Source organism: Bombus impatiens, unplaced genomic scaffold (genome assembly GCF_000188095.3).
Source record: "Bombus impatiens unplaced genomic scaffold, BIMP_2.2 scf_0135, whole genome shotgun sequence".
Classification (NCBI taxonomy): domain Eukaryota; kingdom Metazoa; phylum Arthropoda; class Insecta; order Hymenoptera; family Apidae; genus Bombus; species Bombus impatiens.
In genome coordinates, this window is record NT_176554.1 from 2,054,028 (window position 1) to 2,080,380 (window position 26,353).

Consider the following 26,353-nt stretch of genomic DNA (forward strand, 5'->3'; position numbering starts at 1 on the left):
GGTACAAGCGGAAAGAGGGTGATTCTACGCGAAAAAAGAAGTCTAAAATATAGAATAAAAATGTTTCGTTCGAGGCTTTGTTTTCGAGAAAATCGACTTTGAATTTTCGTTGGGTATGCGTGCACTTTATCGCGTCTCGTTATAACGGATCTCACTGTAGATCGTTGTTTCGATGGAAAAATAAAAAAAAAGATTTTTATTCTATATTTTCGACTTCTTTTTTCGCGTAGAATCACCCCCTTTCCGCCTGTACCACCAGTTACCAACCACCCTGTATATAGTATTAATATGTTTTATGTATAATTAAATAGTACGTTAAAAAATAAAGAATAGTTTTAACGAGTTGTATGCAACGCGCGTGATATATTTACAAAATTTATCTACGTCAAACGTCGAGATACTTTTTACCAGTACGACATTTCAGGAACGAAGTGTCAAATAAGGGGAATTGTCGCTAACATCGGTACACTTTTTAGTGTAATTTTTAACGTCGCGTTTCTTGTAAATTTCAGATGCGAGGGCGTAGATTCATTAGTGGCGTACGTGCATATAGACAGGAAGAAGGAGAAGATAGATTCGTTTTGCAGTGGAAAGGCGGCACGGCCTATCATGAGTAACGGACCACGGCTTTCCTTGGAATTTAACGGCATCACATCATCTCGCCAATCACGAGGTTTCAAAGCTGTGTATTCCTTCATAGAAAGTAAGTAGCACGTTCCTTCTTTCTTCTTGTCAAGTCGTCGCAGACGAAATGACCGAATTCTTGATAAAACTTGTAACTTTGATATCTCCCTTTAAAACAGAATCAACGAAATTATGCTTCCACAGACACGATAAATTTTGCCTAAAGAAGTTTGGCAATTTACATTCTGTCTGTAACAGCCTGAAACTGAGTATGCGCAATTCCGACGATAACCTTGTTGATAAAATAATTCGCATTTTCAATTTATTTCAGACGCGATAGTAATTTGTCCAATGTTATTCAAACTCCTAATAAATAAACGCGTTTTATGTGGAACGTGCGAGTGCATTCTATCGATACGTCATAGGTCACTCATTCGTGTATCGAATTCAGTTTTGAGATAATATTAACGCGAAATCGTGCTTCATAATAACTGTCATTTGTATCCGTTTGATCGAACACGTTCCACAAACAACGATAATATTAAATTTATTGAGAGACGATATACGATGATGTCGGTTACATCACTAGGTCATGAATGAACCTCGTCGATCGTCAGCAGAACGATTAAGGAGCGTTTCATTAGAAAAAGTGCTTGGTGCTTTGACGCGTTTAAATCGACATTTATAAAACGACGAAAGCGGAACAGGACGAAACGTTTCTTCCGTCTATAATACTTGATTTACACGCTGCGACGATTTAATTAAGTCGAAGGGGAAAAGAACCGAGAAAGTGTGTTATTTTCCTCTTTCTGCTTTTCTTAATGATAAATTCTATTACGCAATAAAGATCTTTGCGCGTCGAAAGTTATTACGTACAAATTGTGGAAACGTTAAAGTTCTGGAGTGAGAGTTATCTTTCTTTTTTTTTTTTTTTTTGTCGCGAAAATTACGTGTGAATTTAATCCGCTGAAATACTTTCAACGTTACCGTTGTAGTTTGTCTACGATGAAGCTATCGCTTTAAGTTTTTAAAGAAGAATGTCCAATATCAGGAGAAATAAACCAGAAACGATTTCTCCGTTCATTTTATCCAAACGATTTGAATGTGCAGGGAAAACCATTTTACAGAGGGCTAGGTGAGGATTTATAGTACAACGATACCGAGATATATAACGAAGAAGAAATATTTTTTAATATCTGAACAAAACTCGATCTCTAGGTAACGTACTAGGTATACGCATGTTCAGTTACCATTTAGCGTAAGACTCGAAAAATTTCTAGGATTTTTATTTTACCTTTTCTCCTCGATATCCCTTCTATTATTTATGCTCTCTTTTCCTCCGCGGCTTTTTATACGTTTCATAGATCTCTTCCTTTCTTTCTTTCTTTTTTTTTTTTTGGCTCTCGACTTTTCTCAAGAGGAATAAAGGGAACTTCCCCTTATTTTACTTTTACTCATTTCTGCCAAATTCTTTCCCTGCGTCATTACTCCTTTTCCATCCGCTATTTCTCTTCCTATTTCCACATCGTCCTCCGTTTCTTCATTTTTCTTTTTTTTTTCTTTTCTTCTCTTTTTTTTTCCTCGCCACGCTACATACACATTTCTCCGCTTCCACCTCCCCTTCGCACCGTCGTTTTATCTTTCCCCTCGCTGCCTCTGTGTCGCTGCAACCGCGCTCCCTTCGCTCGTCCCTTTCGCGTCTAGTAAATTCAGATATTGTCAGTACCATAAATCGGTTCGATGTGCTCGGTTAAAGATAGACGATACGCATCATTGAGAATAAGTTATTGGTACGGGACGTGTTCGAGACGTAACGTCGGCGCATGACGTACGGTCTTATACGCGTTCGCGGCGTCTGTGCCACAGCGAGTCCGGTCCTTTCTGCCGCGCGCCTATGTCCCGTCAAAATTTCAATTTCCGTTGAGCATTCTATCGTGATGGCAATGTGTCTCTCCTCGTGCGGCCGTTCATCATCCACAGCCGAGGTTCAGATTGCAGCGTACACGGCTGGAATGCCCGGCCTGCGGAACAAATGGATCGCAAAGTGTGTTTGTCTTTCGCCTGGAGAACAGATTCGCCAGAGGAGAAGCGATACTCGCCTCCGTGATACTCAAAAATTCGTTCTTTCGTCGAACCATCCACTCCGGTGGGCAGAGGCAGTAAGAAGAGAGGGAAAACGATAGGATAGACGATAACACGGTCAGTCGAATTTAAAAGAGGATGCGAAAAATTCGGATGGAATTAAAGTACAAGAGGTTACAAGTTTGCCGCATCGCGAATATTTCTGCCTGGCTGCGGAAGCGTTTTCATACCGAAACTTTCTTCCTGTCTGGGGGAAAGCATTCGAAGATTGCAGTGTTTAGAGTTGCAGACAGCAGATAGGAACAAGTCGAACGGAAATAGGGAAGGGGGAAGGTTGTGGATGTGACCATAAGCATGCGAACATTTGGAAATTATCTCAAATGTTCATACAATACGTCATCGAGCTGTGTTCTTTGTCCGTTATAAACGAAGTTTTCTGTTCTGTGATTTAATTATATTGGTAATTACATGAAATGGACGATAGAGTCTCAACGATTGAAATTGAATTTGTCGAACAATGGAGATTAAAATTGTAGATTTTATAGCTTGGTGTAAATTAAAAGAGATCAAAATTTAGCTTATTGTGTTAGGTTTATTTCAGCTGTACAAGTTTATAGTTCGAAGATATGAATTTTATTTGCGACGGAAATTATAATCGCTCGATCGAATATACGTATTTGCTCGCTGCTGTACTTACAGCTTTAAGAAAGGAACGTTTGGCTTTCGATATACGTGTAATTTACCTTTTATCCTCTCATTTAACAACTCTGATCTAGTCGGATGTTTCACTTGGAGTTTGCTAAAAATTATACGCACGCGCGTCTGTCCGGAAGTTGGAGGGAAATGGTTATACTTTCCCAATCGCTAGCGAATCTGAGAATCGAGCAATTGTAAAACACTTAGTTTTGCCTACCTGGATATTTCAACTTTCTCCATTTTCGGAAGAAACACTTGAAATTGGATAAAAGGGAAGAGTATGCGATATTCGCCACGTAAAGGAGACATAGTAGCCGATAAGTATCGAGGTGCGATTCTTAGAGAAATATTGTCATATTTCAGCCAAACAAGCTTCAGATACGCGTACCACTTTCAGTCGAGAAAAGAAAATACTCTCTATCCGTTATATATACGCGGAGAAATATGAAACTAAACTAGTTTAAACTAAATTACGCTATAAATTATACTCGCAAGAAATATACAAAGTGGTTGGTAACTGGTGGTACAAGCGGAAAGGGGGTGATTCTACGCGAAAAAAGGAGTCGAAAATATAGAATAAAAATTTTTCGTTCGAGGCTTTGTTTTCGAGAAAATCGACTTTGAATTTTCGCTCGGTACGCCTGCATTTTATCGCGTCTCGTTATAACGGATCTCACTGTAAATCGTTGTCTCGATGGAATGACTGGTACTTATCAGAGTGTAAAAGGGTCCTGCAATCTGTTTATCGAACCTCGATTAATCAGTTTCCTCGTTTTGTACAACTTGCAACACGTTTTGAAAATTTTTACCGCTTATCGTTCGATACGATGATATCAGTTATCAGGAAAATTCCGGATCGATCTCTAAATCGCAACATTAGAAATACCACACCATTCAATATCACAGCAGTCAAATCGATTGGTTTTACAATTTTATTTTAAAATTCCTACTGCATGTTTCATTTTTTTCCACGACGATGTAATGACTTTCTCAACGATAACTAAAAGAATAATATAACGAATTGTATTTTGTTCTTTGTGTATTCAAAATCAAAATAATTTTGTATCAAGGCTACTTATGCCAATACCAATCAAAATGGCTGGTACTTGTCAGAGTGTAAAAAGGTCCTGCAATCTGTTTATCGAGCCTCGATTAATCAGTTTCCTCGTTTTGTACAACTTGCAACACGTTTTGAAAATTTTTACCGCGTATCGTTCGATACGATGATATCATCGTTATGATATCATCGATATTATCAGGAAAATTCCGGATCGATCGCTAGATCCCTAGATGCTAACGCTAGAATACCACAGCAGTCAAAGTGACTGGTTCTACAATTTTACAAACGTGTCAATCCTCGCTTAGGGATCATGGTCCCAGATGGATTAATAATACCAAAAATGTGCTACATAACATGGAATTGCTTCTGTAAGAAAGTAATAAATCGACAAATATAAAAGTATTCTATTATTACATATTTTTTAAAGACCAATCATTTCGACTAGTTTCGGTAGAAATAGCTTCGTGTTAACTATCGGTAGTTCTAATGTTAAAATAATATTCATGTTTATACTATCTATATGCCTATTAAAATAACATAAAGTGTTTAAACGAAGAATATTATTATCCATGCATATACAGGGTGCTCTAGGTCTTTTCCACAAAACGAAGCCAGCATACCCACGAGTAAAAGTACGAAATTCAAAGCGAGAACTACAAACGCGATAAGTCACATTTCCCATTATTATCTTCCAATTATTCAAAACTTACTATGATGTACTATGTAAAATGTACTAGTACAAAAATGTATTATGACGTACAGACGAAAACCTTGATGTCTCGTGCCTGATGATTCCTACCCTCTCTACATACGCATATCGGGTGCCTGTTAATTTTAAGAGACAAGTTTGCCATGTTAACACTGACACCACCATCTATCTCTATCGCTCATGTGCGAGCAGCGTATTGTTCGGCAAGTTCCGGCAAGTAGACAGGATTCCTATTATCGCGTAATTGAAACGCGAACAAACGGATTTCGAGCCATTCACAATGGCAGAAAGGAGAATCTGCGGCACCGAAGTTCTTCGTTTGAGCGCAAGTCGTTCCTTTCCGAAACGAGCCCCGCTAACGATAAAAAGTTTCGCTTTAATTGCTATGGTAGGATATCCTTCTGGGAAACTTCAAAGCTGGATATCGTCCACGAAAAGGCCGGACTTGCCGGTTACGCGCTCAGCAACCATTCGTAAACGAATCTTCTGCTATTTCTAAGATACCAGGTGTCTTGCGTTTTAAAATCGAAAGCCATTAAAATTAGCAAGCCGCGTTCGCGTGTGACGCGCCACTTCAAAGCAACAGCCGGCTGTCGGACGAATCAATTTTTCAAACGAACCCGCTCTCCTCGTGTTTCGGTAAATTGACGCCACGCAAGCCAGTGAATTTCTGCCGGCGGGAAATCTGGTCGGTCGACGGATTTCTGCAAAAACGAACGAAATTGTCCCCTGCACCTCTGAAAGAGTTTTCTTTCCTCTGTACTTTTATTGCCTCGCCTACAGTTTCAAAGTACGATTCCTAGTTGCACCAATGGAATTGCTAATGCACTTGCAACTGGTTGAAAGAAAAAAGCCGATGGAGTTTGCGTGTAAACACGGAATAAGATATTTTTTCCGGAATAACGTTTACAGTTCGTATTATTTTTCCAATTGTCTCGGTCTTGTACATGATAAAAGACCAAATTCGCTGCAGAGACTCGTGGAAATATTTGAACAATCGCTATAAAAATGGTATAAAAATGGCGAGTATAGCGCGCGTCGTCTAACTTTTTGAACATTTCGTTAGCATTGTAACGAGATATAACTATCACGAGTAGACTGAATTTTGTACGCGTTTGTAGGAAATCGAAAAACGCGAAATTACGCAAAATGCGCGCAATATGACAAGATTTGTACGATATCGTTTAGATAAAAGAATTTTTACAAAGTATTCAACAGAGTTAATAACGTAAACGAGAGAACGATATAATCCACGATATTGTATTAATTGCAAAGCGAGCAAACCAACGAAATCGAGCGATTGGAAATTATGCAAATTGAAGGGTGGAATGGCGCAGCGATAAGTTACAGTTCGTCGCACGATTTTTACTGGCTGCCCCATAACGGGACGAACATTTATTGTCGTGCGAACCGAGCTGAGATTGGAAGGAATAAAGGGACCGCGTGTTTCCTCGGCCAGCGCTGCTTCTCAAAACGGCTTTCGAACGCAAATCGCTCCGTAGAATCATCCCCGGGTGCAGCGACTCGAAATCACAGAAATCACGCCGCATTTCTGTGTTCCTCGTCAACGTGAAACTCCATTTCACCTATCTGATCAACGATATATTCCGCATTCCTGTCGGCGCGGACGTCGTCGTGTCGGGAAAGGAATGACTCATTTTCAGAGGGAGGTAAAGTCGTCGGTATGCCGGGTTCACACCCGTTGAATCCCGGAACAGAGGCGACGAACACGGGCATACACATACGCTTACATACATAGGGCAATGGCTGATACGTACGACCACTAGGAGGAGGATGACGTCGTCGTCGGGGACGGACGTCGAACGAAATCGACGTGAAACTTTTGGAATTCGCTGAAACGAGTTAGATAGCATCGATAGCAACAGTAGGTAGAGGAACGGATACCGGCAGACATATTCTTCCCGACGTTTTTCGAAAACTCCTCGGGAAACAGTCTGACGGATTTACGAAGCTCTGCCAACGAGAAGTATGCCAAGAGTTTCGAAAACAACGGAATACTTGCGTTTGTGCCCGTGGTATGTCGATACACGCGCACTTATCGATCCTTCCCAGTGTACAAGGGACAAAGTATATCGCGTGTACACGTACACGCGAGTTCGACGTGGCCGTGTACACCTCGACACGCCGTCCCCGGTGTCAAATGCTCAAAACTTGCATCCATATCCGCAGCAAGGTTTTAATGTAACCTGGCGTATTTCGCTTCGAAACTTGGCGCACAGGGTTCACATGCGATATTTCCGGCTTACTCGATACACGCGTGTGTGTAAGTACATAGGCGTACATTTTCGCCAGCTGCTCCTAATATTTCGGAGAAAGTAAAAAGTCACTACGAATTTTTACTCTATCGTATATGTGTCTTTGCCGCTCGTTCCTGTTTCACGAGTACTACTATCTTCGTTCATTCGTACCGTTCGTATAGTATCTCTTCTTCGACGAAATTCCTCCCTCTTTACGAGCATCCACGTATTTGCCATACTCGCGTGAAACCATCGAAATCGTTGGTCGAAATCGTTGGGAAACGAACGATTAATCAGCCAGAGGATATTCGCGCGATGCGATAACTGAGAACATCGAGGAAAACGTATCAAAGGCAGAGTTTGTTTGCAAAAATTGCGAAGGAACGAATTAAGGACGATGATAGAGGAATTGGATGCAACGAACGTAACGCTCTCTTACGCGAATTGATAAAACAACCGCGGACTCTTTTTTGCGTACATACTTGGCTCTTATTCTTCTCGCACGTTTTATTCAATTTTTATTCTTGGATATCTACAGCGGTGAAACACTAGGAAACTGGAAATTCGTATTTTGCTTGGTTTACACATCGAACACGTTCCTTAAATTCGTTTTCGCTGCGAGAAAAGAGAGATTATCGAAGGAGAATCGGATTTGAACACGTACCCGCATCTGCCGCGTGTTTGAAGACCGCTTTAATCAAATTAAGCTATTCAACTTGCCCATAAATTCCTCCTCCCTTCTGAACTTTATATATAAAATTCTTTGATTTTTTTTTCCACCGCATTCTTCCAAAGTACATATTCGAATCGATTTAGATTCGAAGAAGTTTCCTTCTACCTTTAGATTAAACTTCAAAGTTTCCTCGTTACATCTATATTTTGACATGTACGTAGCACGTATAAATTGATAAGAATTACTCGACCTGTTTTCGTACATACGTCGAATTATATAAAACGCGTTGGATTTACAATTGGAATTTACACGAATTATATATTCGCTTGTGATTTCGGTAAACGATATCAACGTTATTGCGTGCACGCAAGTAAAATGAGCAACGATAGAGGATGGTTGGTGAAAATTGAAATTCTCGAGTTACAATGAAATCGTGTAATCGTTTCTTTTACTACGATCTTCGATAGTGGCTACAACCTCGTGTTTGTCTGATTTGTTTTCCGTTATCTCGAATAGCGATCACAGAGTGAAATATTTTTCTAATAATAAAATTCCTCGATGTACGCGTATAATTCGAGTAACCTCGTTAATTGAAACTACTGGAATATCAAAAGATCTGTTTTATTCGATTTCGGTTCGGCAATTCAATTGCTTGGCGCGCGTTTCTTTTTCTCTACAATCTGAAATATAATAATTCGCTCGGCAACTTGTTTTCTCAGGAAAATTAATTTAGATTATATCGTGATCTACGTTTGCCATCTAATAAATAGAATTCATATACAAATGTTAAATCAATATGTCGGAGATGGAATGTTGGGAAAAACCCCAATACCCTAGTCCAGACTTTTACTATAGCTGTACTTTTTTTTTTTTTTATGTATTAAAATTACAATCAATTCTCGCGTTGAGAATTTTCAGCAATTTTTCTGGCGTGGCGCAGTAACATGGCTAATTATTTATAATAAGTTAATACTTCTTATAGATAAGTATAATTTGTACGTAAGCATTGTAAATAAGTAGATGTTACTTAATTTAAACAATTAGTCGAATCTGTCGTTTAGGTCTAGCGGGTAGTGTCTCTCCAGCCTGCGAATCTGGTCCGTCGTATCAAGTAGTCCAGTGATTAGGGGGTTTCGCTGTTCGTTGACTCTTTTCCTATATCTGTCGCTATATTTTGCCATTTCCTCTTTGACTCTGGGTATCTCGAGGTCGCGGTGTATCGTTTCGTTGGTAACATACCAAGGTGCATCAATTAGGGATCTTAGCGTTTTCGATTAGAAGCGTTGAATTTGTAATACATGACGCTAAATTTACATGTATACGCAGCGAACGTTCGTTTCAAATAAACGTTTCATCCGGTAGTTGTATAATTTGGACAAATTAAAAGTGCCACCGTACTACTGGCGATTATTAATTTTAACCGTTCCATTATTCACCGATAATATCGCGCGTTGTTCATAAAATCGCACTAATCCGCCGGAAAATTAATTAATTCGCGATCGCGACTATGGAAACGCGCCGCACGGCAAATAACAGCAAAGATCTAAACCGAAGCTTCGACGTTCGGTGTGACGCTACAAATACGATGGTGTGACGGGGGGTTGGAGGGAGGGAGAGGTGTAGAGGGGGACCAAAGCGACGAAAAACAGTCAACAAAATTGTCGGAGCCAGGCTCAAAGGTAATCTCTTAAATAGAAACGTTCGAATGGCCGTTTTGCATTTCGCGGGAATTATTCCGCGCGAATAACGAAACGAGCTGCCGGAATCGTTATCGTTGATTACAATTGCAAAGTTGGGAAAGCGGGCGGCCAGACAGCCAGGAAGGAAGGAAGGAAGGAAGGAAACGAAAGGCGGGCCTCGACAGGAACTCGGTTACACACACTGCCAAACCAACGGCAGCTCCGGATCTTTTGTAATGTAGATCGCGGGACGATTTTACGACGGTTATGCTCCTCGAAAGTGTGATAAACAGCCCGCACCTAGCCGCATAGACGCGAGAAACTTGAGATGGTCAAAGCTGCGGGGCATACAGGTCGCCGTCTTACCTTGCCTCGCCTAACCGCTGCTTCTCGAGGTTCGAAGGCGGCCGCCTTGCCACATGGAAGAACATAAATTGCCAGCTCGTATATACTTGAACATTCTTCAACAGCCTGGTATTATAAAAGTTCTTGCAAAACTTTATCAATTTAACGGATTCGCCACGTGTATCAGGGAAAAATGCTGCCCCCTCCTCCCCTTGACTTCCCGCCGCTTTCAATTACTCTTTCTCGCAAGTGGCTGCACACGTACGGTCTCTGATTCAGAAAACGTGTCGACCGTCGTTGAAAAACGCCAGACGTTACGAGGAGCGGAACAAGGGGGCAAGTCGGTGCGCTGATTTCGGTGATTATGCAAATCAGTGTTTTCTGCGGATGCTGTTTAATTTACAAATTAGACGAAACAACTTGGCTGTTTCGAGCGTGAACGTTACTCCCCCCGAGCGGTTAGGGAGAGACCCGATCGTCCTGCAGGGAAATATTTGTTATACGGACTTAGAAATTAACGGAATTTGAATATTTAGTCGCAATTTTTCTGTGTAAAATTGCCGACGAGACTTCTCTAGAATTAATCATTGGGACACCTTTAGTTAGATAAGAAAAATATTCAAATAAACGGAGAAAAAGTACCATTTTACAAGTAACAAAGCGATCCTCCGAAACGTGATTTCGGTATTCAGTGACTAAGTGGAAAAGATTTTCTACGTTATCAGGATTCTTTCGCGTTGCTTCGCTGTTATTCCAACTCGACGGCGCGCATTTTATCTTCCACCATCGATCGCGGATAAATCGAACCATCAAACGAGAAAACGACGTTCTATCGATTCTCGGCTGTCTAGAAAAACTATTCCTACTTTGGCCGATCTTTCGGTCACTGTACAACTGTGTAACAAGCTAGCTTACGAGGTCTCGGCCTTTTTACAGTCGCGCAATCTCTCGCGAGATATCTTATCCAAAAATCTTGGAGATATCGTAAGAAAGCTGAGAAAAAACCGGCAGGGAACAACGTATTCGCAGAAGCTCGCAGGTCAATAACGTAAAAATGGCACGTGATGTTTCCCACAGAGGGTGGTTACGATAAATATTTCAAAGGCAAAAGCGGAGACGTCATTGTTCGACTGGTGTATCGATACACCAACCAGCCATTTCATCTCGCAATGTTACACGAAAACTGACGTACTTTCCCGTGTATGAATTCGATTGGGCCGGTGTATGTGGTTTTGCGCGGAAGAAACCGATATCGCGAAGCGAAACGAAATTTTCTCAGGGAACGATCTTAAAAAATTGATGCCACGGATCGTCCCGGCTCGGTTTTATCGGCCCAACGGGCTACTAAACGTACCATTTTATTGGATCGTTCACGCTACAAATACCAGACGCGGTTGTGTAACCATGCACAAATCTCGATGGCGAGACCAACACGTGGAAACGGCGAACAGAGTTCTATTGTACCGCGTAAATTGCCTGTGGAAAAAAATCGTACCTGCCGATTTCGAATTATGAATCACGTGGTCCCATCTGAATTCGTACGTTGAAATAACGTTTGATACGCGTAATTCGTATTCAGTGGTTACACAGACGCAATTTTACAGAAGCTTGGTTCCAAAAATTTATCTATTTATTCATTAATTTGCTGGTAATCGTAATTATCGATAATCGATTACTCGTTTACTTGAACGTATCTTTCCTCTTTTGCTTTCGTAATTGATTTTCCCATAATAATATAATAAATAAAATCGTAAAAGTAAAATCATGTAGAATTAGTAGTTTCTTACTTGTTAGTTTTCTCTACGAATCGTTTGATAATCGATAAGTTTCCTAAGATTTTTGTCTAAAAAATTTTGATTATATATTTAATGATAGAAAAATTGTCGATTATCGTTGAAACGCGGTCGAAAGTCTTCGTAATAAATATTATTTCCCATCTATAATTCAAGAATGAGGAAATGTTTATTTAGTTGAATAAGATATTTAAAAGATTAATTACGATTTAAGCGAATAACGTAAGAGAGCGAAACGTTTTTGGATCGATCAATACGAATTAAAATAATAAAACGAACGTCGAAAACATTCAAAAGACGCTTTCAGCTATATGTATATACATGTCCATTCTTGAAAACTTTCATTTTGATTGGCACTTGCAATCGACGTGAATTATTATCGATAGATGTGTGTTTATAGTTAGAAATGGTAGGTAGGTGAAAGATACCTGCCACGTAATTCAGTTTTCATCAGTCAAGCCAAAAAATCCAACGAAAGAACCAACAATTTTTGCTCAATTTTTATAAATATAAAATTTCGAATAGCAAAGACTATCTTTTATTTTTGACAAAATGTTACTGGAAAATATGGCTGCTACATTTTCAAAGAAACTTTTATTGAAATAGTATTTCGGTGCCTACTATCGACGATAGAGAAGCTTTATCGTATTTTTCTTTATTTGTTAACGACATACAAATATTTGATACGAAAGAAGAAATACCTTCCAAAAAAAATCAATATCATTGCTGCAAACTGTTTTTACGCGTTAATAAAAAAAAAATACAATTTATTTCAAATCTTAAAAATAAATACGAATGGAAAAAAATACGATGACAATAAATATTGGTAAAATTGAAATATGTGTGTCGTTTAAATCTGTGAGATTACTGACAACTATAACTTAATTTGTATGGCAAATATTATTCGGCTGGAATTGAAACATAAAATCACGACGTTTTTACCTTACATCTGAAGAAATAATCTTTTTAATAAGTATTTCTCCTCGATTGATACATTACATACATCGTATTCTTAGCATTATGGATTGATCATTTGTACGCAAGATTCGTTCTCATTTTTTTTTTTTTTATCGATATTTTAATAAAAATGTTTAATCGTTCAATGGGACACTTTTTATTTCAAAGTACCTTCTATTTATCGGTTATATTCAAAATGCTCTAATTGTCAATTTTCGTTCAATTTTTACAATTGCAAGAAGTTGAAAGACTCCGTTCACAATGACCACCGTGGCGTCACAGGAGAAACCGATCGTATAAGACCAACGTGACAGTCAAAGCGTTAAATGACCATTTTTTATATCCACTTATACAATACGTACTTTACTTTCAAAATAATAAAGCAGCTTGCCTTAAAGTCCATTTATCCTTCACTATTCGTTCTTCGCCAAACGGAAAACGAAAAACCCAATAAAACATCCATTTACGATATATTACAAATATTTTATTCGATCGTGCGTTTCTCGCTCGTTTCTTTTCTCGCGCAACGCTTCAACAAACCTAAAATTTAACCAAAGAAAGCAGATAACCGGGACAAGAGAATGGAAGAATCTGTGGATCGTAAGGTAAAACGACAATTGCTCTATCCTACTGTTACACGGTAGATCATTCTAACCACATCGAAGGCGAGTTATTCGTAATTCGAGTGATACGTACTTTTCTTCGTCTAGCTTTTTCTCTGCCCTCCTTCTTTTTAATAATACTACAAAAGCCAAAACCACGCGCACGCATAGCGGCGTCAAAGCTAAAAACTTTGTTAACGTGGCTAAGTGGAGAGTCAGGTCATAGTGTCAGATGGTGGAAAACCATGTTGCGGCGTACAAACAACCTCCTGTAATTTCCGCAAAAATGCACAAAGCGTCGGGAAACGTAGCGATCTCGTTACTTTTAAACCAGCATTCCGCCGGTGTAATCGAGGACACTGTTTGTTGCCTGTAAAACAACCGGTGGTGTCGAAAAAAAGGGCCGGCCGGTAATGCAAATAGGGTCATTTCAAAATGAAAACTCGTCCGGGCCGCGACGAGCCCGCAATTCTAGCTGAACAAAAAACCAGCTACATCGAACTGTCCGGCTTGAAACCGGCAATATGAGGCTCTAATTTAGAACGCGGCCAACCTGCTCGGTGCGTGCCTCCGCGACGCACGCTACCGTTAAAACGAAATGGAGCGCAAAAAACGTTAAGCGATATAACGCTGGCCGCTGTGCCTAATTCCCATCCGCGGTTTTCCATCATTTTTCTTTTTTTCTTTTTTTTTTTTTTTTTTTTAATAGGGTCATTTCAAAATGAAAACTCGTCCGGGCCGCGACGAGCCCGCAATTCTAGCTGAACAAAAAACCAGCTACATCGAACTGTCCGGCTTGAAACCGGCAATATGAGGCTCTAATTTAGAACGCGGCCAACCTGCTCGGTGCGTGCCTCCGCGACGCACGCTACCGTTAAAACGAAATGGAGCGCAAAAAACGTTAAGCGATATAACGCTGGCCGCTGTGCCTAATTCCCATCCGCGGTTTTCCATCATTTTTCTTTTTTTTTTTTTTTTTTTTTTTTTAGCGTTCGTCCCATTGCTATAAATATTTCCAAGCGAGATATTTCGTGATCGATATAAATATTGAAAACAAAATTGAAGTTATAGATTCAATGAACGTATAGATGAGTGTATCGATGGTGAAAATGGTAACGCGAATAGCGATATCGAATATACTAGTTTGTGATTTAGCTTCTTACGTATTTGAAATCTTCGTTATCGCGAGGATAATTTATTTCTCTTGTATTTTTCTACCTATGCGAATCTGAAGAATAAAATACGAGAACAAGGCGAATATCGTTGCAAAGAGGAATAATTTTTAATATCTGTTTATAAACTCCATCGGTATTTGTAACGATTCTCTCCAGTCAAGGTACAGTTTGTTAATTATTAGGATTTTTATCAATCGACGTTGCCACGATAGTGGAACGCAATTTGTGGATCTGATATGTGTTTGTTTCACATCTGTTCCCTTTTACGTCGGGGGATACGTTCCCAATGTACAGATTTGATGGTAACGTATATGGAGGATCTACGATACAGATATATTTCAAACGGTAAATCGTATTTTAGAGCGCAATGAAACAGATTCGTAATACAGAAAAATATGAAATTGATGCGAAATTTAATCGATTCGTATAACGTATGCTTTAATGTAAAACGACTCGCGTGCTAGTTTCATATCCTATTGATTAATTATCTAGTCAAAATCGTTCACAATGATTCTAGCATTACAAACCAACGCTCTAATTGTCTCGTTAATTGTCTGTTACGTAGGAAATATTTCATTATTATCGCTGAATAAATCAACGACTTCATTTGATATCTGCCAATGGACGTGAATAGTTAACTAAGTTATGAAAACAGTTATATTTTATTATTTCGTACTAAACAGGTAGACGATACATCCCATTCAGCTTGGTAAATGGTATAAAATACGTCATAGTATAAAAGAGAAAGAAAATCACCAAACCTATTCGCTTCACCTGGTCTATCTTAAGGTAATCACAATCGCGTTGAATACAAGCTCTTGCAATTCACTTCGATATTTCTTTTACGTTATTCTGCAGCCTCTTCCTAGTTTCAATATCCTATTTATCAACGGTTCCAGTACAGTTCTCTTAATTTCTTTCTTACGTTTTCCCCCTTTCTTGTCAGCATACGTATCCATCTACCAGCGATTTTTCAACGTTGTTTGCCTCCTGGGTAACGAACATCCTCTAACCGACGAACTAAAATCGTACCGAACGACTATCGTTATTTTTATCTGACAGTGGAAGAGAAAAGATGTCTCGTGTCACTGACTAAATGATCACGCGTTACGTATTTTGAGAATTCTCTCGCGTTAAATACAATTTAAATTTTGCACCTGTTTCCCTGTTATCGCCAGCCTTTCAATCGCTACGATATTCTTATCGTTCGATCAAAATGTGTTCGAGCAATCTCTATAAATTCATTATGATCGGATTGCAAAGGGACCGCTACAAATAGCACCAAATCGCATTTAACCGATGCATGGATCGATATTTATTGCTTGGTTGCTTGTCGACCCTTCCAAGCTTTTCAAAGGGATCCCCCTTGGTCTCGCCTTTATTTATACACCGCTACGCGCTCGTTGACGCAAAAACAACGTAATAATCCGTGAGGAATAATAAAGCATCGTGCGATCGCTCGAAACACCACTGTCTACCGAATAACGACGATCCCAATTATCTCGACAACAGGTGCGTTCGCATAACGATAACTTCCAGCTTCGAAATCTCGCTGTCTGTAGTTCTTTTCGTCGTGTCGCGTGTTCTCGCGCAAACAAGCTTGTGAAACGCGTAATGATCCGCGAACGCGTGTACAAAGCAAATGTAGGTATCGCGATGCGACTCGAACGAAAGAGAACGCGATAGTCTTGCGGCTTCCGCGACTCAAATTATCGCGCTTAAAACTGTCGTACGATACTTTGCGTCCTGACCATTAACATCGAATTGATCGATGAAAAAATTTATTTGATCGATCGGTTGACCAGTTAAGTAAATGACGTTCTAATTAACCCTCTAACCGCCTCATCGTCTATCAGCAATTCGGACTACGATCATTTTTGCCATATACGAGATAGTCGCTTCAAAGTTCCTCGATAGATTTTAGACGTCGTATGGACATGTCGAGTCTTCTTTGGCTTTTTATTGCACTCCCGTGGTCGTCGGTTCCTGTCGGCGGCCCTTGAAGAACGTCGAGAGGAAGAAGCCATACCTGTGCATGTTAACCCCTTGTCGTACTTTAGCGAGTCAGACACGCGATGAAGATATTGGCCCAAACACGAATATCGCGAGTCTGACTCGCGACCAGATACCTGGGCCAAACGTAAACATAAGAAGCCGAGCTCGCGGACTGTTTTTTTGCCCGTCACGATGGTGACTGAATGTTAGTTCCTGTTTACTAGCATCGTAAATAACATAAATGGCACGGGAAGGGAGCAATTCAACAAGAAGTAGAATCGACGTGCTGCAGCTCGCCTTTCAAAATGAAATAAGACATTTATTACTCCATAAGCGATCTTAAATCTACTTTTCCCATGTGTTAGATAGAAACGTCGATCAATGAGCAAGAATATTTTTTTGCTCGGTTAAAGAATTACGAATAGCGAAGGATTTGGAAGTAAAAAAAGAAAGGAGGAATTAAGTAACAAATAATCAGAATTACAATGTTTTCCCGGCCAGGCAGCTATGTTTTAAACACAGCGCGACACGTCGTTTCCCAGGCCATTGTGAATCACCGAGAACGGGGTGGCAAAGGGTAAGAGAAGGGATGGTGCAGCATAGCGCGGAGAGAAACGCGCAGGGGCAACTGAGGGTTCGCGAACCTCTCCCATTTGGCTGGCCGCAAATGAATATCCGATTGCCTCTGTATAGGATTCGTCGTGTGTACGTATATCCGTTATCCAGCGATACCTTTAATCGTGCGTTATCTTCCGCAAGCTATCGACAAACGTCATAAAATCGGCCGCGATTCTGTCGCAAATGGTCGTTTCAAAATCTCGAAATTCAACGATCACCCTCGTACCACGTCGACTAATGCGAATGTTTGATCACGTTCAAGATCAGTTTGGAACAGTTGTACGTATCGCTGTGTTACGTCGTTCCGTGTACACGGGTTTTGTTGGAAAACGACACTCGCTACGGTTTTTGTTAAACTAAAAAATAAATATATTACGCGTCGCACTTTTCTTTACATTTTGCATGCAACGTATCCATCGTAATTTGTGTAAAAGATTTCACGATAACAGTAGGGTAATTTATATTTTATTTCTAAGTCGACGTAACACGCAACACCTTTATTTTCCTTGTTTTTCTATCTGCCCCTTTTCTCGTGTCAGGTATTCGATAATTACATATAGGCTATAGTGTGTGTGACACACTCACGGATTTCGATGATTTTGAAATATATCGTTAAGACCAATGTCTTGAGTAATTTTACCAATGCAAATAGACGATGATAAATATATTTGCACGAATACACGGTATATCCCCTAGGAGCAATGTTTCACATGAACGCGATTTACTCTTTACTTTGTTTGAAGTACACCGCGTAAAATACATATACATTTTGTTGCACAAACATATTCGCCTGTGCTTTCATGTAAACGAAACAATTCATTATAACGAGCTGCGCATTATACACGTATGTATGTTCCTCCAAGAAAAGTACATAGACCAATTACAAACACTCTGTGTAATTGAGGAAAATTAATTAACGTGTTCATGTGAACATCCTGCCATAACATTTCTTCATTAATAACTATATCGTCTGTATTTACAATATTATATTCATATTTTTATATCATTTGTTTTCTTCTCCGATAATTTCCTCGTATAACAATTACATAAATTACAAACTTCGATGATCGATTGTTTAAATAATTTGTTTTTTTAAGAAAGCAATAAACTATTGTATACATTATACGTTTTCAAATTTGCTTCAAGTTTTACCAATATAATCGTAATTGAAATTTCTGACTGTAGTGATATAGTTAATTTTCGATTATTTTCCCTAATTCTCATTAGAATTATTTTCATTCTCGCATACACATAATTAATTTTCATTCTCGCTCAATCATCTACACGCATATACATCCGCTCACACGCGCAACCTTTTACTTTACTCTAATTTTACTACGTTGCACGACTACTGTGTGTCGTCTATCTATTGCTCAAAATTGCACAAAAAAAATGTCTATAAATGTTAAAACGTCAGTGGCTGTATGTTATTCCACGAGCATAATACGTTCCGCATGAATAAAGGGAAAAGCGACTTTAAACGATGAAGTGAAAATTGTAAGGATCAAAGAGTTGAAGTATTTCATTCTGATCGCGTTTTTAAGCGCACAAACGTTTCCATAATTCGAGTTTTTGCGATTCGATGCAATTAAATTAAAAAAAGCATATAGAGTGAAAATGAAATCAAAACAACTTTGCATATTCGATAGTGCTCGAAACTAAGATCCGTGGCATATGCACGACGTTCCTTAATTTTTCATAGTACGACTTTACATATTCCAGTCGACGTCGAAAATTGGAGTACCTGTTGACCTATTAACGTTTCGTTTCAAGTAGTATGTTCCATACCTGAAACACGTTCGAGTTTCATAGCAATGTAACCATGAAATTTTCAAACATTTGTCGGCTCTTTGTTACTTTTGATCGTACTAGAAAGTAGTTTACAATTCCTGAATTGCACTATGCTTTTAATCTTCGTTTAAAAACTTCATGCTCTTTCGTTTCCAGTTTCTACGAAACACATTCTTTCTACTGAAAATAAATCTGTAATATTGTTCCAGACTCTTTAAGTAACAGCTTACGATCTCCTTTCGAACTGTAGTTTTCGATGGCAAAGATGATTATAAAACGTTATTTTGAAGTTGAACGATTATTTAAGAGTTTTACAATTTATCACGAGTATCATAGATAAACTGTATATATTTTTTTAACATTATAAACGTTTAATGCCGAATGAAAAAAAGCAAACAATGAAAATACCGTTGCATTAAACTTTAAACACGCCGAAATATTCCACTCTAAACTTTTCCTATAAATTTCTGCGTCGAATTTCCTATTCGTCCCTAAAATTTTCCTGTTGAATATATTTACGTGTAACTATATGCAATTGTACTAAAATTCAAATGCACGTGCAAAGAGCCACGCATTTTGAAGATCATAAATACGCTTCACTGAAAAATCCTTTCGTTCTAATGCACACATTACCTGGCACAGTCGCTCGCAAATTTCAAACGACTAATTTGTTGAAGGCAGAAAATATGTTATTTATTAGGAGAAAAATAAATAGTAGAATTTAATTAATAAAAATAGTAATATAGCTTGAGCAAAAGCTTTTAACAACCACGATATCGAAAGAAGTCGAAAATAAGAATAAAAATTTTTCGTTCGAGGCTTTGTTTTCGAGAAAATCGACTTTGAATTTTCGTTGGGTACGCGTGCACTTTATCGCGTCTCGTTATAACGGATCTCATTGTAGATCGTCGTCTCGATGGAAAAATTAAAAAAAACAAATTTTTATTCTATATTTTCGACTTCTTTTTTCGCGTAGAATACCACCAGTTACCCACCACCCTGTATATACATTCTTTCTACGAAGAATAAATCTGTAATATTATTTTAGACTTTCTAAATGCTTAATCGTTATTTAAATCTTGAAAGAATAACAACGAACGTTATCTGCGCGTGATAAAATCGATAACGAAGATGTATCGCGGAGCATAGCCACGAAATCTTTCAATATTTAATAAACCTAAAGTTAAAATTAAATCTAAATGCCATTTGCAACGTTTCTTCCATTTAAGGTATCCTTATTTCCCTTCCGACGGAATTTTACCTTTAATCAAATTTAATTTTAATTTTATTTTTACCATAAAATGAAATTAATTTTCAACGCACCTCAAATTGTATAATTCCCATCGGAAAATATCATTAGGTATTCGCAGTCATTTTCTCGCGATACGGTACATTTTGTGGATCGATAATTCATTTTTACAAAGGTACGTACGATCACGGCTCATGTTACGAAATCGTTTTACTTTCTGTTCGACGTATGAAACGAAGTTTCTCCCGATAAATCGGCACAAGGTTTCAGTCTTTTAATCAAGGGGCCTGTGTTCAGGGCGCGAAATATTAAAGTTGCATGAAATAGAGGGTAACAGGCGAACTCCGACGTTTGCTATCGGTGAGGCAACGCGATATAACTTATACACCTTCGCAACTGTGTAAAGATGTACGTGGAAATTCGGCTGTCTTTATAAATTAACGAAGTCGATTAAGTACTCAAAGTAGCGAACTGGTAAAATTCAAGTCCCAGGAAATCGTAAAGCGTCACGTGCTGAGCTGTTTATTCGCGCAGGCGGAAACGCGTCGAGAAAATAAACTTTTAATTAGTAATATCACATACTGGCGAGCGTGAAACGGAACAAACATTACTTCATAACACAGTGATTAACACGTAGAGCGAAACAGTCGGCGAGCTTTTCCTACCAATGATTTTGTATCGTTTACATTACACTATATCGTTATTTTGCGTTATTCGTTTCATCCAATTCGTCCAGTTTCCCAAGATAGATATGGAAAAAGATTCAAAAATTAGCGTCGAGCGAGCGAAAAATGTTCCATTAGCGATCGGTTAATCGACCGGTTAACTGACGTGTTTACGATTCTTTCGGTTTCAACCGTGTCATTACGCTTTCTTTCGACGTTTCGTCGAACGTTTCAGTTCGCTTCTCCAAGACAGACCTGAGAAAAATATCGAAGAATTAGTGTGGAAAAAACGAAGAACTATCGATTAGCAATCTGGTCATCGCAGAGCGCGGAACCATTATGCAATTGATTTTAGACGTTATCAGTTACCCACATCAAGAATAATCAGCCGCTTCTGCACTGTCCGCAGTTATTCCACGGTGTATTCCGCGCCGGAATATGCAGTATATTATGCGTAAATATTTACGATCTATCCAGTGATTTGCGACAACGAAATTTACCGAAGGCAGATGCGATGATGCGCGTGCTTTGTGGTCGATTTACTTGGTAGGTGATTATCACCGACTGCATCCGTTCGTTACGTTAATATACACGTTCGCGCGAAATAAAAAGTACGGACATGACATTGGGTAATTTCTGCAGGCTGTGTACGAACGTTAGCAAATAATTGTACCGCGTTTTACGAATCATACTGAAACGTACGATACAAGAGCTAAAACGGTAAATCGTAAAACGAATGCGCGTAAATTTCATATTCGTAGAAAAAAGTCCAAGGGAAGCGTTGGAATATTTTCGCGAGCCACGGTATATTCTCCTTGTTTTTTCTTTCTATTATCGTCGACTTTTAAATTATTCGTACCGTCTCAGACGAAATTTTTGAGGAACGTTGAAACGAACAGTGCAGCTGCAACACGGTTCATGAATCAGGACGTTACTTGACAACGATGGTTGAGAAAGGGACGAAACTCGTACAGCGTGTATAGAGAAAAAGACACAGAACGCAACGAGAGACAAAGTTCGTTGTTTCCAAAAGCACGTATAAGTACGGCAGGAAGAACGGAAGTACGTGAAACAGCAAAACCGTGTGCGTATTCAGCAGACTATAGGCTTGTACGTCGACATAATGCCGGATGTTAAATACTCGCGACAGTCCCAACGCTGCGCGACGCTCAGGAAATTTCTTCAGAACCTCTGCTGCAGTCGTAAAAGTCTGCGAGCAGTTTCGCACACTTGCGTGTTAATTGCGGAGAATCCGCGTGTTGCCCTGAATCATAAATAACTACGAAGTGAACCGTCTATGGAAGGTGTTTCGAAGGATATCACAGTTACGCAAGTATTAAGGGGGAAAACGTTTTTATAAATCTCGTATCAAAAAGAGTTTCTTTAACGAGACAGAATAACGAAGCAAAAAGCTACGAAGGATTCAACGGTCTATTAATAATATCGCTCTTATGGATCTTGCAATTCATCCAACTATATTCGCCAAGGCGAAAGAAAAAATAGATTTTTCTTTATTTTTTCTTTAAAAATTGATTAGTCTCGAAATATAACTGTCTTAAATGTTCAGTCGCTGTAAAAAAGTATCCGTACATAGCCCTATTTTCTGATCAAGCGTTTCTGCATCAGGTTCCACGCTTCATTTTCGTACTTTGAAATTTTTCTAATCGTATAACGATGCTACTACGTGATATACAATTTAATATACACTCGATGCTCGTGTGCATTATGCGAATATGTGCATTCGATGCTTTAGATCGGCAATAAAACAGTCCCCAAATGATTTGAGTGAATGGTCCTTTGTTTTCGAGAAATTAATCGAGAAATTATGTTCTCGAAGCAACGATTATGTTTTAAATGTTATTATTGCAATTTGTACCGGCAAAATTGTAAGAATATGCAGCAGTACTATATTGAATAAAAATAATCGACAATTTATCAGAATAGATGGTAAAAATCTGTTATTAAAAAGAAACACGATATTGGCATTAGAAGAATTTATAAAGTAACGTATAAAGAAAAACTGATTAATTTCTCGAGAACAAAGGACCATGGATTGAAATCCTTTTAACGATATTTTACCATCGACCTAAAGCATCGAATACAACTGCAGCAAACTCGTTCGAGAGTTCATAGTTCTTGCCATCTTCTTATTAAACCTGATTAATTAATATCTAAATACTATAATAAATACAATGGTGTAGGGGTACTTCTCGTAGTTACTTTAAGATTCCAATGCGAGAGTTCCGCAATAATAACCTTCGTAGGAATATCGTAAAAACTTGAGCCGTCGAGTTCTATACCTGAAATGTTATTTTACGAAGTTTCTTATACGCTTGAAATAACTACAAATGGTTATGCGACTTCCGTTGAGCTATAAAACGTATATAATAAGTGAAACGAATTAATAGTTCCAGCGAATATAATAATACAAAAGCGTACGTTTCATGCTGTATTAAAATCTGTCAAAAGTGAACGATTCATCGCTAAATAAAATATTTAAATATCAGAGGTAAATTTTTATAGCTTTTCCGCCCTTACAGATACCTATTTATATCGATAATTTATATAGATAATTTATCAGAACGGTAATTTTCGATCGGCAAGCTGTAAAATGAGTACGTATACCAGCGAATTAAAATAAAATATTGCCTGGGCGTGGCTACATTAATTCTTTATATTCTCTGTATTATAAATATTGGCAATAAACGCTTTAAAAAAGAAATAAAATACTATCTAGACATACAATGGCACATAAAATTGGAAAATGTAACAGAGGAATATTTGATTTAATTACTGTTTTTTGGCTAGGACTTTGTTCGCCTGCGCCACTAATATACACAAATGAATTTTTGTAAACGAAACACCTGCATATTTTTCATGCTAACAATTAATTTGTTCTCCGTGCTAAAGAAATATAAAAAGCTTGGATTTCAGAACTCAGTTTCTACGGAACCGATACGAAGATGGAACATACCCTCTTTTCTTTTCCGGACACTAAGCTATACAGCAGAGAAAACCCCATCAAAATCCGTTCAGTAGATTCTACGCGATGCTAGCACAAACAGACGAACAAACAAAGAAAAAATCCAAAAATTAATTTTTTCGACTTCATAGCTTATGAACCGTTCCTGAATGACTATTTTCATTCTTTTTTATTCGATTCACGAACACGACCCTCCTCCTGCTGTTCTACTATTTTATTATATACATAGATTTAATGTCTGATTTAAACCTCTGCTTTATTGCTTTCGCTTTTATAGGTATGTAGGAAATGTTATATTATTAGATTGTAGATAGCAGTATGATTAATGCAATATCGTTTGCACTCACGCGTAATCGAATATAGAAGCCCGTTTCACGTATTCGTTACTCGCTGCTTCTACGACACAACGACACGACGATCTTCACACGACGACCGTAAATTCGACTCTGACTCTCTCAACCTCTCTCAACTCTCGTTACAATGTTTTCCACGCTCGCTTTTTTCCAAACATACCTTGGCAACACTCGTCAACACATCCTGACCACGATAATAAACAATCACCCCTCGCGCCACGCCCCTCCCTGACGTCACACCATCCCACAGGTGTAATTAATATGCCAATATTAATATAATAATTACGCGAATTAAACATTGACATATGTTAAAATGCAGCATTACCTTTTCAAATATTCCGAAACATTTTGAAACTTTAAACTCGCGAAACTTTAAAGGAAGAAAGGTACGCGTCACAATTTTAATTACGTGCTTTGCGATTTCGTTTGTTTCGGCCCGTTTGATTTTCCACGTGCGAAGTAAATAATCGAAACAATGGAAACTAATTTATTCGTTAGAAAGTTTGCCGCAATAGGCAAGATATAATTTCATTTTGTAATTCTTGCGATATTAAACAGTTATAATTTACTACTTTGGGTAATTTACTGAACTGAGTAAGCTTTCTTTATTTCTGACATTTAATTGATAACGACTGGTTATTTAGCTGGCAGATTACGGTTGTAGGAGTTTCCAACCACTAAAGCTAACTGCAAACCGAATTTCCAAATGGTCATTAATTTAATCGCCAACCGTATCTAAGTAATAGTCTGGTCACTAATTTCAGTAATTAAACGAAACTTGTGCTTTCCGTGTGCAAGAACTATTTATTCGCTAGTTTGAATAATACACTATATGCTACATCTGTTATAACATTTTTCTACTATGCACAGGAAATTAATCAGAAACGTATACATTTGTCTCTCTGTGTCCATCTGAATACCGTTATTTGTACTTTATTCCTGTGTTTTTGCTAATGGCCATTTCAACATGCAAAAGTTTACAGAATATTATATTACCTGACGTGTAAATATACATAGAATATATCTTGATTAGAATTACTCGATATTTGATAGGTGAAACGAATTTCTATTTATATTTCATTACCTTAATTATTGGCTTCGTATAGATATGAATTTGCGTAAATAGCAACGAGAACAAAATCGATCCTAAGCGATGGAACGAAAGAGACGTTTTAAATAGTCGACGTTTCATTTTTCGACGATTTCTTTCTTAGTGACTCTTCTTCTTCTTTTGCCAGCGTCTTAAAAATTAAATTAACATGCAGGAAGAAAGTATCTCTAGACGAATAAAAGTTGGGCGTAGCATTTACTTCGAGCGAAGCCACTTCGCCCGAAGCGTTCCGAACACTTTATCATGCAGTCACTTTCTTTCCTTTCTCGCAAAGCACACAGCTACGAGTAAACGACACACAACGCCTCTGTAAAATTAATGCCGAGAAAGACTATTAGGTTTAGGAAATAGAGCTTCGAAACTAGTCTTTTGTTTCTTCTCTAAAACAGAATAAACCTCAAAGGATGGAAAATTATCTTCTACTCCAAAAAAAAGGAAAAAAATAGATGCGTAGGACGAAGGAGTTAAAACGAAAGGAAAATGATAAAGATTGGTAGTTATTATTTTTAAAAGAAATTATTATTTTAAAGGGATCGGATTTATTTTAGAATCTTTTTCGTACCCAGTTAAAAAGAAAGATAGGTCGAGGTAAAATATTTCAAAATATATTATAAACATTGGCTAGTTGGTTTAGTTGATCGTACGATGAAAAATTTCATTTCAATTTTGACAACTCTTCAACTACTTCGCCGATCTACAGATAATATATAATATCTTATTATGTTAATTAATAAATATTTATTGTTAAACGAATTCGAGTGTTTTTTCGATACTTATCACGCCCGTCGCCTCATAATAAACACGTGTGATGATCAGAATAACCTTTTCGTAGTGTATTAAAATTACGATATAAACATTAGCCGTACAAGCGTGATTTTTGTATTTACTTCGATCTTTGTTGCGTAACAGCTATCAGTGACGCTATTTAGAAAAAA

The 26,353-nt window shown here is 38.2% G+C and overlaps 1 protein-coding gene across 3 annotated transcripts in view; it reads left to right on the forward strand.

The window, feature by feature from the left end:
- LOC100748598 (suppressor of lurcher protein 1) overlaps nt 1-26,353 on the forward strand; it is a 531,082-nt gene that overhangs the window by 476,575 nt on the left and 28,154 nt on the right. For all 3 annotated transcript variants that reach the window (XM_033319041.1, XM_003486834.4, XM_033319042.1), the window contains exon 10: nt 513-703. In XM_033319041.1, the coding sequence (XP_033174932.1) occupies nt 513-703 (191 nt within the window). The remainder of the gene's footprint in view (nt 1-512; nt 704-26,353) is intronic.